At 42.8% G+C, this 13,711-nt stretch overlaps 1 protein-coding gene across 1 annotated transcript; it reads left to right on the top strand.

Annotated features, from left to right (window-relative positions):
- The first annotated feature begins 14 nt into the window (after positions 1-14).
- On the top strand, positions 15-9,478 carry LOC142571911 (tRNA (adenine(37)-N6)-methyltransferase-like). Its single transcript, XM_075680621.1, has 5 exons — positions 15-336; positions 435-550; positions 955-1,144; positions 5,808-5,983; positions 8,969-9,478. Exons 1-5 carry the CDS (start codon positions 257-259, stop codon positions 9,442-9,444), a joined length of 1,038 nt encoding a protein of 345 aa, XP_075536736.1. The 5' UTR covers positions 15-256; the 3' UTR covers positions 9,445-9,478.
- Positions 9,479-13,711: the final 4,233 nt, after the last annotated feature.

Here is a 13,711-nt window from a genome sequence, read left to right as displayed (position 1 = left end):
ATGAACACATCGCCATGACATCGCCGAAACCGAAAGTTGCGGAAGTTGTCGCACTGTTATGAACATAAATGTCGCCACACGCATGCATGCTGCATGTAGTATGTATGTAGTGTCCAGCCTATGTGTGCTGTAACACCGCAAACCAAATGGGCCGAAAGCGTGCTGCACACATATTGCACATCAGCCATTTTTCGTAATTATTTGGTACGTATCACTGCACAACGGACGCACGAAGCGAGCTCCTGAAACAGTGGTCATGCCGCAGACAGCGTCGTCGCCCGTAGAAGTGCTCCAACAGCAGTTAACGGTATGCAGAAGCGAAATAGCCAATTTGCGGTAAGTGTCAACGTTTCGTTTATTTTTATGATCATTGACTGCCACGGTTTATGGTGGAGACGATTGGTCCATCTCATTATTGTGCTGATCTTTTGCAGGACGAAACTGCGGGCAATGAGCGCACAGTTCAACAGACAGTCTAAGGAAATTTTGCAGGCACTGAAAATGCGGAGTGGCACTACTGAGGCTACGCCTCATCATGCACGAGTCTGCGGTACATTTGTCTCACTGATTTTTGACAGCGAAGTTGTTACACTTTCACTAACGTTGAAATGAGTACTACCATGATAAAAATTGCCTTAGCATTTTTGCAAGTTGTATTTGTTTGCACAATTCCGTCTTGCAGACTGGTATTCCCTAGGAGGAATAGATGGATGTTCATAGTTGAGCATGGAATAGCAGCTGTCTTGAATAATCGAATGTGCATGCCTATTAGACCAAAACTCTGGTTACTACTTCCCTGTGTTTCTGCTCAGCTACGTGGTTGTAAGATACGTCTTATTCAAACATGTTTTGACTGTCGCCTCACTTTTTATGCTATAACCTTTGCATGCACCTTTAGGTGGCCGTATTATTTTTGCAGTAGTGCCATGGCAACTGGCAAATACTTATTTTCAGAACCGGCGAACAGCAGCGATTTTACATTCCAGCCTATAGGATATGTTCAGACAGCATTTCCCTTCAAGAATGGAACACCTCGCCAAGGCTGCATTTGCCCCGACAGCCAGGCAGTTCTGATATTGGACAAGCAAGTTTTCACATGCCCCGAGCATAGTCTGGAGGGCCTTGACAAGTTCTCTCATGTATGGTAAGTAGTCAGTCATGGCGCACATTATGTGCTTGGTTTGTTCAGTGTGGCAGAACACAGTCTGCTGAAATTGTGAGTAGCATGGTTCAGACTACTTGCGGTATTAAAGTATTCACCTGTCAGTGTTTGCCCTTAATCTTGTTTTCTTATATATAAGTGCCAAAAGCTATAAAGGTCCTTGAACAAAAAAGTTATTGCATGCCAGCATGAAAGCTAGCACAAAGAGAACGGTACTAACAGGACAACTATGATGAAATGTAAAGTTGTCGCATCCAGCAGCAACGTGTATTGGATGAACACGTCAATGGTGCTTCTTTGTCTGGTTCAAGTATCCACGCAGTGCAACTTTTTTGATGAGGAAACCCCTCCCTTTTCAAGAGTGGAAGTCCATCTGTCATGTTGTGTTCGTTAGTTGAACATGCATGCATGCTCCTCTAGTAGAAGGATGCTGTGCTGTTTGCTACAAACTGCTTTCTTGCTAGCATATCACAATACAAGACTTATTCACCAGTCTTTGCAGATTGTATGTATGGAAGTTTGAATGAAAGAAACTTAAGAAACTTAAATTTCCTCTTAAGGTTGTTTGACAGGGAATGACAGCTTGTTGCATACATGCATGAGCACTCGGAGGCTACCTTTCGGTAAAAATGCACAGTTTATTCTTTTCTTAGGGTGAACGTAGTTATTGCAGTCACATTTTTAGTATTACCTTTAGCAGAAACACTTGTAACAAAAGTTTTAGTGTGTGCACTTGGTGGTTGTCACTATGATGAAAGTCCCAACACATCACCTCCAAGATTTCTTCAGCGCAGCGCAGGCAGCTGCAGGCGCCACATTTTCATGGAGACCATTCTGATGAGCCGCTCGCTCTAGATCATGCATCACTTCCAGCAAGCACTAAGGGCAGTCTTTTTTTTTTTTTTTTTTCCCAGTTTGAGCATCAAAATAGGCTATTTTTGCTAGCTTTTCATGACTTTCACTCTTGTTTCAATCATAAGGTCTTGCACAGAGGTGCCTTTATATCTACAGTATCTTAAGCTAGGATATTTGCATGGTTCAAAATTTTATTACTGGACTCTTGTGATGCTTTTTTCTCCCCCACCACTGGCAGCACTATATTAGGTCCCTGATGCTGTATGGCTCATATAAAACGCATTGTCTGCTAAATCAAACAAATGTTATGCAAAGCATTTGGTTAGTGGCTTGCTATCAAATATTGTTTCGGGCTCTGCAAAGCGTTACTAGATGGACCAGCATGTTTATGTGAAGACAATATCAAGGTGACTACAACTACATTACAAATTTTTTGTATTCTGGTGAGAAAACATTACAATCTGTTCCATTCCTGCAATAGAACATGAATTGCTTTGGTAACATTTTAAATCTAATTACATCTAACATGCCTGTTTTTGAGGTTCAAGCGGTGCACAATCCTCTTGTTCTGGTAGATGTTTAATTGCTTATTTACTCTGTCATTCTTTTTGTCTTTTCGTCCAGTGCGTCAACTCAAACCAGAAAAATTTAGGTACACTTACGGTGATTGCCTTGGGCTGTATACCGAGTTTCACAACTATGATTGGTCTCAAATCCGTGAGATCAGGAATGTTGACTCGTGCAGAGTTACCAACATCAGTTGCACAAGGATTAATAAAAAAATTATACCGCAATGTCATCCGAGAAAGCCTACATACCCTTGATGGTTTTCTTGCTACTTAAAACGCTACTTGAAGAAAAACAGTGATATCACAAACTGTACGTAAAATCTAAAAATGAGCGTTGACACCAAAGATGTTAATTATGTAGACAAATTGTGAAAAAACTTATTGTACACATTGAAGCTGAATACCATAAACTTGTTGAAAAGAACTTACTTCTATATAGAGCCGAACTCTCTTTAAACTTTTGTACAGAAGCAAAGTAAAGATAAGGTCAGCGCTTCTGTGTTGAAGATGTACGAGTGCAGGATTTATGCCAAACTTTTGCCAACCACTTTAGCTCTTGCTTTGTCCGCCCTTACACAGCAGAATCACTGTTATCACCTTTGATGACAACATTGATTGCTTAGCATATGAAAATGTCTATGAACATGAGGTTTTATTGGCGATTCAGCTTAAGCCAAAATTACCAACAGGTGTCAATGAAATTCCCAGCTTCATAACCAAAGGATGCACCTACATTTTTAGTCCTGCTTTGGTGTATTTGTACGACTTGTCCTTGCGCACTGGCATTTTTCCTTGCCATTGGAAGCTGTCAGTAGTTGTTCCTGTATTTAAATTTGGCAATGCTTGTGATGTGAATGATTTTCAACCAGTGGTCACTTATTTGTCTTGCAAAAGTTTTTGAAATGGTAATGTACAAACATGCGAGTTCATATTTCAGACAGAAGATCTCGTCTTTGCAGCATGGTTATTTAAAAGGGCGATTTGTTGATTCAAATTTATGTGCCTTCCTTGGATACAGTGGGCCTCACACGTTTAATCGCGGTCAGGTAGACACTATCTACTTTGACATGACTAAGGCTTTCGACATAGATTCTATGAGGTACTTCTGATGAAGAAAAATACGGACTTTGCCCCATGTACTGCCTTGGCAGCCGCCATAATCTGGTCAGATTTTCTAGCTGTGTGTCCAACAAAATTGTCCCATGGTTGGAAGTGCCTCAAGGCTCCAACCCTGGGCTGTTGTTGTTTCTAGTTTTTACCAATGATTTGCCGCTACATGTCATGAACTCGAGGGTTTGTTTTTTGCAGATAATTTAATTATTCTGCAAGATAAAGAATTTAGAGGGCTACCGCGGTATGCAGGCTGACATAGGCTACACCGAGAAATGGTACTTGATGAATAGGCTTAAATTGAACATTAAGAAAACTTCTGTTATGTCTCTGACTAGAAAACACAACTCAGTTAAGTTTGATTATACTCTTTTGGCAGAAAACTATCTCGTGCTGCCCATGTACGAGACCTCGGTGTCTACATGGCTTGATTTTTGGTTGCATTTATCTTCAATTGTTTTGCACACATTGAGACTTATTGGTGTTATTTCTAGGTTAACAAGAAAATTTCATCGATACGAGTGTGCGCACCCTTTACTGTGCTCTGATGAGACCATGTCTCGAGTTCGCGTCAGTAGCCTGGAATGGCACCTCCCTTAGCTACTCCAATCAAATTGGCAATGTTCAGTGTAAATTTGTACACATCCTTTACAAGATATATTGGTTAGCATCGTTTTCATAAGTGAGTCTTTCCTAGCAGATCTTAGTATGTCAACTCTTCAAGACAAGCAACTTGTGCGTTGCATGCAATTCCGTCACAAAATTGTGCGTGGCTCCATCGATTGTGACCGGTTATTGATGTCACTACGATTTCGTATGCCATTTGTCTCACGTCTTGTTTGCAGATCACTTTCAATCCTTTTATAACGTGGACGTATTTGCCTGAACTCCTGTTTTTTCATCACTTTTTTTTTAGATGTTTTGTCTATATTGTTTGTGATCCTTTTTTTCTGTAATGTGTGTGGTTCATGTCATGGTTAGTATTTGAGCTAGTGTGCACTCGTTTCGGGCAATGGCTGTTGATGAACACTCAAAATAAAATAAAATTGAAAAATTGCAGCCTGGACCAATCCAAGAACAGTAGAATGTCGCATAGTATTTCAAAGCGCTGGCTGCCACAAGGGAAGGATCAATGAAACTGGCATGCTGTTGCTTTTATAAGCTTATAAGCAACTTGTTGCTATGTGGTGTGATGCACATTCCTGTCTCTGCAGCCTAATAGAGACTGGTGCACATGCACCTGCTGTCGCCTTTTAAGCAATATTTGTAATCTGCTGTGCAATACACAATAAGAAAAGATACAAAAATTAGGACAGAGCGCTGTTCCATTACAAATATCGTTCAGTGTGAACTAACTACTCCGCAACAGAGTGCTTCAGGGACAAGTTTTTTCTTGTTCCTATGCAACGTGACACAGGCACCATCGTCTCACAGTGCCAGTTGGCGTTAGCACAAAAGAAGTATGCATGTGTCTGTGACCTATCCAGGTAGGTAGAGAGAATAAACTGTTTAGAAACACCCAGTCGACGTTTGCCCACTTTATTCTAGCCGTTATCTGCCAAGTTTAGCTGCATGATGGCCTGTACATATGTAGTTGATGGTGGAGCCTGACAGCCACTCCTTAAATGTCGCAAGCCTATGGGTGGGTGCGAGTTTGGCCAGGCTCGCCCCTATAGCGAGACATGGTACAAGCTCTTCTGCTGGGAACACTGGTTCACTCCCAACATTGGAAACATTTTACTGAAGGGGCCCACAACAAGGCAAGACAAAAACCTACTTGCATACATGCATACTGCCTGGTATGAGGCAAACAAAGCTTTGCATTTAAAAAGGAAAAAAAGATAGCATATTTAGTGTCAAGAAGAGTAATGGACAGCAAAGCAATCATTTCGGTGGTTGAAGCCAAGAACAAAGTTCATACGATTTGCAACAGTTCAAAATAAATCTAGGCCGAAACTGTGAAAGCACAATTTCTAATTCAAAGGCCTCTATCCAGACTGCACTTGATTAGTCGTGTTTGATTGTGTCTTGCAGTCAATTGTGCTATGAAGCTGTTCCGTCGGCTGCACAATAGCTCCATCGTCTCAGTCTCTTCCATGTTCCTTGTGCAGGCTGCTGTCAGTGTTCAACCACAATACCAAGAAGGAAGACTCGGGGGAGTTTGCATACCGAAGCAAAGTTCAACCACCCCGCCTAGGTGGCCAGACATGGGGTGTCCTGGCCAGTCGCTCCCCACATCGACCTTGCCCTGTGGGGCTGACCTTAGCCCGGTTACACTCAGTCCAAGGTGTAGCCTAAAGACCTTTCAGATGCATTAGCATTTATGTGCATCGAAGTTTACTTGAGCATGTTGGACAGAGAAGTTACATTTAGCACGGCCTAAAAGGAAATTACCATCCCAACAGGCTGCAATGACAACACGAAAGCAATACCTGGGTTATGACGAATGACATAGCAGAGGGATCTAGAGCAGTTTCGACCAACTGGGTCATGTGTTCATTGTGCAGCGATCATGTCTGTGCTCTCTGTATCATTTACCTTTCTACATCCCCCTTCTGCCAGTGTAAGGTAGCAAATGATATTTTATTCTGCTTAACCTCCCTCCTGCCTTATGTGCCTCTCTCATGACCACCAGACATTTTAATGTTCACCTATGTCTAAGTACATGTTTATTTTTGTCTTCAACCGTATTGAAATGAAGCCACCATGGCTGCATGATTTATGATTTTATCTATAGATACTACAGTCTTAGTGGAGAGACCACAGCAGCGCGGTAATCACATGAAAGCAAGGAAAAAGACATTAAAAGCCTGTGACCTTGCATTTAGCAGCAGAACACTGGCACCATTGAGCCAGTTTGGTGGACAACATTGTAACATAGCAAGTGCATATTGTGCTGTAGCAAAATCAATACGGGATTGCTAGATACTTTCAACTGTCTTCATATATTTTTGTACTAATCCTCCCGATATACGTTAACAACTTCACTTGCCACCTTTGGCCAGAAAAACTGTGCAAAGAAAAATTGTGGAGCATGTTTGTGCAAATCGCCACTTTTTTTCACTTCATCATTCAATTGTTCCCAAGTCCTCTGGCTTAAACAACATTCTTATGATTACCACCACCCTTATAATATAATATTAGTAATATTATAATATTTTAGTAAGATTCTCACATTTTTTTCATTGTACTGAATGGCCGACCCCTGAAAAGGCACGCATAAGAGCATATGCATGACGATCTTGACAGAACGGCAAGCAGCAGCGTGTGCAAGATAGTGAGGGAAGACGGAACCTTCAAGCCCAGAGTTAAGAGAGTTTATAATTGTGCTATAACTGTACATTCCATACATGCAGAATATTTGTCTGTGTAATTTTGATACCAGGTGATTGCAAGTGTTCAAGGGTAATTGCTGGCATGTGTTCTGTTGTGTAAACATGTCTGTTTTCAAGCAGAATGCCACTGCATGCTTTGTCCTGCATCGGTGAACCTGTACACAAAAAGATAGCATGGACACTATTTGCAAACGTGAAAATACATCAGCTGCCAGCCCTTCAAAGTTTATATACAGAGTTGTCCCTCGCTGCACTATTATCAGCATACACAGAGACAACTTTTGTGAATCACAGACAGCTGCCTTTTTCCAAGGACTGTGTTCCAGACCATACCCCCGGAACAGTAGGCAGCACAAACACCCATTTTTGTTAATTGCAGCAATTTGTCCTCAGATTAGGCAACCCTTATCACTTGTACCTCAGTTGGGCTTGTACAAAAGTATACATATTAGCAAGGATTTGCCTCGGTACTAAAAAAGAAACTGGTTGTGGCTGTATCTCGGGAGGTAGTGGCAACCAACCAGATTGGGCATAATATACGATTCTCCAATCGCCGTTTGCTGGTCAAGGACCTTATCCGGTATTTCAAGAGAAGCACTTGGTAGTTGTCTAGGTGTGCTACCTTTATTTGAGCTTTATGAAATTATTAGAACCAACCTTTTCGACAGTTGCTAAATTATGTATGTAAACTTTTCACAGAAAATCTGTTTCACTGCTATGTTTTTCTTTACGTTATCACCATTGACAGTTGTGAATGTATGCCCACAAGCTGTGGTGTTATTTTCACTCACTTTTGCAAGACTAACGCACCAGATGCGTTGATGTCCGCAGGCAACAGCTGGCACAATGCCAAATATGCACTCAATAGTAGATGCATCCCGTACTAGTCGCGCAATATTTCCTTTAAAAGTATCCCCAGAAGTTATTGCCTAAGGGTGGTGGTTCAGAGATAATTTTACTATGAGATAAAGACACACTTGGCAATTGAGATATCCACGTATATATGGCTGACATTTCTGGTGCTATCAGTTGAACAGTTGGCAAATACAGTGCAAGTCTCACGAAAGGTAAATTGCCTCTGAAAGTGAGCGCCCAAGAATGGAGAAGCCGGACACTAGGTAATGCACAAGGTGGCACATACACACTTATACCACAGGAACACAGAAGGGATTTGTGGAGATTACAAGCTTTAAAAAAATGGGGGGAAAAGTGTTTTGCCATTCAAAAAGTGTTGTGTGACCAACCTTCCTTCGGGCGCACCGACTATACAACACGGGTTTTAATAGCAGTGCACGGGTTTTGATCGACAGTTGTATGCATGTTGCATTGGGCATTTTGTTTATTCAAGATGCCTTACAGGCCAATCAATGGGCATCTAGAACTAGGCATTACTTCACTGATAAGAGTGGCTTTTAAGGTCATTAAGCGAGGTGTTGCTGCTTCAGAACTGGAGTCTACCCATCTTCTAGAAAAGTTTTTGCAACATTTGTAGACTTAAGCTACACTTATGTACTAAATACACAATTGTTGGACTTGCTATCATACTGTTACACAGGTGTTGCACGACCAACCTCATGGCTTTAAATTAATAAGACTGCCACTAGCATAAGCATTTATTGCACCATTCGACAAGTTTGCGAACACAGAGAACCATCTGCAACTCAACAGATGACCACTGGAGTTGGCCTCGGCTTGTAGCATGCTGCAAGACTGTAGCTGAAATTCTGCACCACCGAAAGCTGGAACCCCTTTTGTAACCCCTTCAGTGCCCACGAGATGGCCAAAATAACCATCAGTCTGCTGTTTTAATGCTGCTAGTTGCCTCCACAGTATGCAAAGAGTTTGTTTACAAAGGCTTTAGGTGAATGTTAGCCGTGGCTGGCGACAGCTATGCTTGTTGTCTTCAAGTACCAGGTATTCATTTCTAAACTATGCAGGCTCTGAGGTGCACCTGTCTGGAGTGGATCTTGTGGACGGAACGCCAATCCTCGACATTAAGCCCTACTTGCCTCAGTACGACAGCCCCCAGCAGGGGACCTTAGACGAGACACCAGAAGTTCGATGGGCAAGCTGGATTGAGGAGGCCGCCACACTGGCAGTTGACTTTACCCCGAGGGCACGAGAGCAGCTCTCTCATTTTCACGGGCACAGCAGCCACCCGGCTGATGAAAGACCCTGCGCTTGGTGCTTGCACCACTTTGAGGACTCGCATGCTGCAGCCAGAGCTTTGGAATGCCTTCTGAAGGCCGACCCACGTTCTATTCATCGCAAGGACAACTGTTCAGATAGGCTGTACTACTGTGTTCTTGATAGCATCCATGTCACTGCGTGGTTTGATGAAGGGAGGGCCGAGGTGCTGAAACTAAGGCCTCGTGCAGAAGATGGAGGAGACGAGCCTGCTTGTACAAGCTAGCTCCCAAAGAGATGTTAATAAAAGAAAGCTCCTACGCCTTAATCTTCCAAAGGTAGTAGCAGTTATAAGCTGCAAAAAGTGGGTTACCTTAAAACAAAGGCCCAATTAAAGAAAATGTGCACCTCACCGTGTTAAGCCAAATACAGGTGTTGCAAGCAGCACATTACAAAATGGTGGCACAACTGCAATATGCCATACTACCCGTAGATATGCCCCACCCCCGAAAGAAACCCACACGTTTCTGGCTTGCCTTGATTTTTTTCCAGAACAGCAAAATATAGCCCACTTCTCGTAATCCCACTGCCTCAAGGGGTTGGTGCCTTTGCCACCACCACCAATGGCAAACACTGGGTCATAAGGAACAATGCTGACAGAATAAGTCTGGCTCATCCTCCTTTGTTGCAATGGTGACCTTGGCAGAAACTAGGTGCCATGGGAGATTTGCAAACAATGCTGTATAATCTCCAAACTTTGTCACTTCATCTTTAGTCACTGAGCAGCAAGGATGTCTGGATGCACATGAGAAGTCGCCACTATTTTGTTCGACAGTGATGGTGACTGCCCTTTTGAAGGTTTTGAGGAAGACTGAACACTGGCATACAAAAAAACCTTCACATCCTTTGCCTACAATTTTTCTCAATTGTATACCGTAAGGTAGCCCACTCCCTCCTTTTACACAAATTACTCTAGATTTTATCTGGGCTATACCTCTGGATATCACGGTAGTGTTGCCCTGGAGCCTACAATGAAGCCTCCATTGAATGTAAAATAGTATTTTAGAAGTCAAAATTTCGTCTACCTATTCTAATTTCCTCGCAGTTGCCCACAGCCTTCATGAACATCAATGGATCAGCTTAACCGTGATGCTTGTCGTTATGGCCTTTGTTCCAACCAAAATGGGTGAAATTCAGCATTTAGTAAATACAATTCGCCATTAATTACCTGACTATGCTCGCAGTCAACATTTAGTGACTATGAAGGGAAAGCTATGGATGCAAAGCACGTACAAGCGAGAGCTTCTGAAAAGAGCCCGCGTTTTCATCCACATTAGTTTGCTGGGGACGAGAAAACACGCATTATTAGCAACAGCTAAATAAGACAAACGCATTACTTAATCTAGAAGTTTACTTATTTTGCACTTTTTTCTTCCCCGTATGGGCAAGCGCGAAATGTCGCACATGGAAGCTGCATTGATTCACCATCTGTTCCGAGCAACCAAAAGCACTGTCAAACGCTGGCAGATTACTTGGCGCGGTAACACATTTGCAGAAGCTCTGCCTACATAGCCGAAGAACGTTGTCCACAAGTGTACCTACATAACCTCAATATCCCAAGCCAATGCTACAGAATGCTACCTGTTCTGTTAATTGATCATGTTATATCGTAATTAACATTGTGCCAAATGGAGTGACAAGAGCAGTAGGAGAGAGTGATGGCACTTTTTACCCTGCACATATCACATGGGTATCCACTCGCACAAATTCGCAATTTATAGAACTTTTCTCAACTTATTGCTTTCCCAATTTTGTTTTATGAAACAATATTAACAGAATAGTTCACAAGACGTTCAACTTTATAAATGGAGGTTCACTGCACACCTGAAGGCATATGGAGCATGGGAGACTATGTATTTACCCCTCACAAATTCTCACTTTCAATGACCATTGTAACTAAAGCTATTGAAATACCATTATTTGTTCAATTAGGTGCAGTTGGGGGAGGAGGGGGCAAGAAAGAAAATGACCAACCCTTCCCCTATTGGAAAATGGGGGTAAGTGAAGCTTGTCCTGAGCACATGTAGCCTTCATCAAAGTTAAGTAACCCACAGGTAACGGTGCCGGGCTGCTCCAGCCTCCTGCTCCCTCAGCTTGAGATCTTCTCGATGCTGTCTGATTGCCTGGGCTCGGGTGGCTCCAACAACTGTATACCTTTCACAGGCGAATTCTCGCCGCTGCTTGTCGAAGGCTGCCTGCTCTTCGGGGGAATGCAGAACGTGTGGCTGTCCTATCCATTTTCCAATACTAACTGAAAGCAAACAAAGCGAGCGCAGAGCGCTTTCTTGCCCTTTCCCTTCCCGGTGGAAGCGAAGCGATTGGGTGCGTGCGTGGCTTGAGCGCACACATATGCACCTGGAATCCTTGCTAATGGCTCGCCCTCCGGCACAGCTGTCAACTCATCAAACCGCCCTTTCTCGCAGCTACTCTGCTTTGGGAGCTACTGGGTTATCGCGAGACCACGACAACTGCATGTCCGAAATACTGAATTACCAACACTGTCAAAACGCAACATCACGACCATAAATAGAGGGAAGGGAGCTTCAATACGTGGGGTGCACATTTGCAAACATGCGAATTTTGCCTTTCAGTGTGGTTTAACAGCATCGCAGCGCGCACTGCCATAACGCCACACAATAAGCGGAGATTCACACTGCCATGAAGCCACACCGAATGGCAAAGTTTGCGTATGAAAGGTGGGAGGAGAAAGGATTCTGGGCAAAAAAGGAATTTGTTATTTCGAATAAATACATGCATGACCCCCATCTGCCCTCTGAGAGGATGCAGAAGGGAGACAGTCAAGGCTCATCTATTTCAATGAACATCGAGCATGTCAGTAGTATCGGGGCTGATGCAGACAGGCGAGCCGAGATTGAGGAATATAGCAAGTTAGGCAGGCCATGTAATGCATGTAGCCTAAAACCACTAGTCTCGTAGCGGACTTAATTAGGCAGACTGATTAAAGGACAGATAAAAATAGAGCAGTCATGTTAATCTGTGCTGCAAATGAAATTGCTCCCCCTGCAACCACTGCACACTACGTTCGGCTGCACTGCAAAGCAGTGAGAATTCCCATGCTCCTATAACTTGACACACAGTCAAATTCACCTACAACGATTCAGATTTTTACATACTGGATATAACCGTGAGCAACCATGGTATCAATATTTTTAGCAGTAAAATAAACCGCTTACTACAATGCTCTCATTCCGCATTTTTTTATTATAACAATTAATAGCTACTAGGGTGTGCGCACCCAATGGAAAAGAACGCAAAACCCAGGAAAATGAAAAGGCCGTCACACCTGAATTTACTGTACCGCCTGCATTCTGCCCTCCACCTCTTTGAAACGCAAGCCGCCAAGGTGGAGTCGACGGGTGGAAGGGAGATGGAAGCGCGCAATTCCCTTTTTCCCCAGATATCTCGTTTTCTTTAGGGTGCACACTGCGGCTATGTATACGGTTTTTACCATAGAACACACAAAAGTTGCCGCTGCTGCTATTGTTACATTCAAATATTGTTAAAACTGTTGATGCTACAAGGGGGTTCATTTTTGTCTTGACATCTGTCCCCTTCATTACTCTTGTGTGATCCGGTTACAAAATTTTCTTGGCAATTTGATTGCTGCGATAAGTGTGCTGACTGAATAAGTCACTTTTCCAGTACTGCTACAGCTACCCACTTTATAAGAGGTGATCACATCAAATCAATTTCCTGGAAAGACTTCTAGCCAACACTAAGCAGGACCCATCATAAAGTTTTAAAAAGTCAGTTGAAAAAAAAAATGGCATGGCATTGTTCAGCTATCATAAGAAATACAGAGTATTACAGCTATTCTTGCATAAGTAAAACAAGCACCCAACGCGCTGCTAGTATATGCCTTCAAAGAGCACAAAAGCTTGCAGAGAGATTGCAACAGAACCATGCTTCTGCATGATACATTCAAGCTTTTGAACGGGCAGGCATGGGCACACTTACCTTTGAGGCAGATATTCTTTTGCATGGAGACCAGGCTCATGTTTTCCCAGTTTCAAAGATTATGCCTGCAGATACTTTGCTCAGAGCAGGACACAAACTTCTTTGAGGTCAGCAGATGTCAAGGACAGGGCAGTTAGCAGCATGCTTGAGTCTATTTCATAAGCAATTTCGTTAATTACGACAGCTGTGTGAAACTGCAACAACTGCAGTAAGAATGGTCATTTTTACCAAGTTAAACCACATTATGAAAACTATAATAAATAGTACATGTTGCGGCCAGTCAGTGACATCTACAACCGCAGAGAAGCTTGCACTTACCCATTTCAGGCAAACAAACAGCCCAATTTCAAATTGTTGCACAGATTCCCTGCAGCAATGGCATTTCACATTTTGCAGGTCTATGTATGTAAAAAATTTGGCCCTCCACACAAGCGTACTGACAACATTTGAGTGCATTTAACTTGCTCCTGCACATAACCTGAGCCCTCAATTGCAATTATGCTACCCTGTAGAAA

The sequence above is a fragment of the Dermacentor variabilis genome, chromosome 2 (assembly GCF_050947875.1).
Source record: "Dermacentor variabilis isolate Ectoservices chromosome 2, ASM5094787v1, whole genome shotgun sequence".
NCBI lineage: Eukaryota > Metazoa > Arthropoda > Arachnida > Ixodida > Ixodidae > Dermacentor > Dermacentor variabilis.
This window is presented reverse-complemented; position numbering and strand designations above follow the sequence as displayed.

Excerpts from the sequence above, each read along its gene's own strand:
- LOC142571911 (XM_075680621.1), top strand. The coding sequence starts at position 257 with ATGCCGCAGACAGCGTCGTCGCCCGTAGAAGTGCTCCAACAGCAGTTA. Across the intron at positions 337-434 it reads AGCGAAATAGCCAATTTGCG|GACGAAACTGCGGGCAATGA; the intron begins GTAAGTGTCAAC and ends GATCTTTTGCAG. Across the intron at positions 551-954 it reads TCATCATGCACGAGTCTGCG|AACCGGCGAACAGCAGCGAT; the intron begins GTACATTTGTCT and ends ACTTATTTTCAG.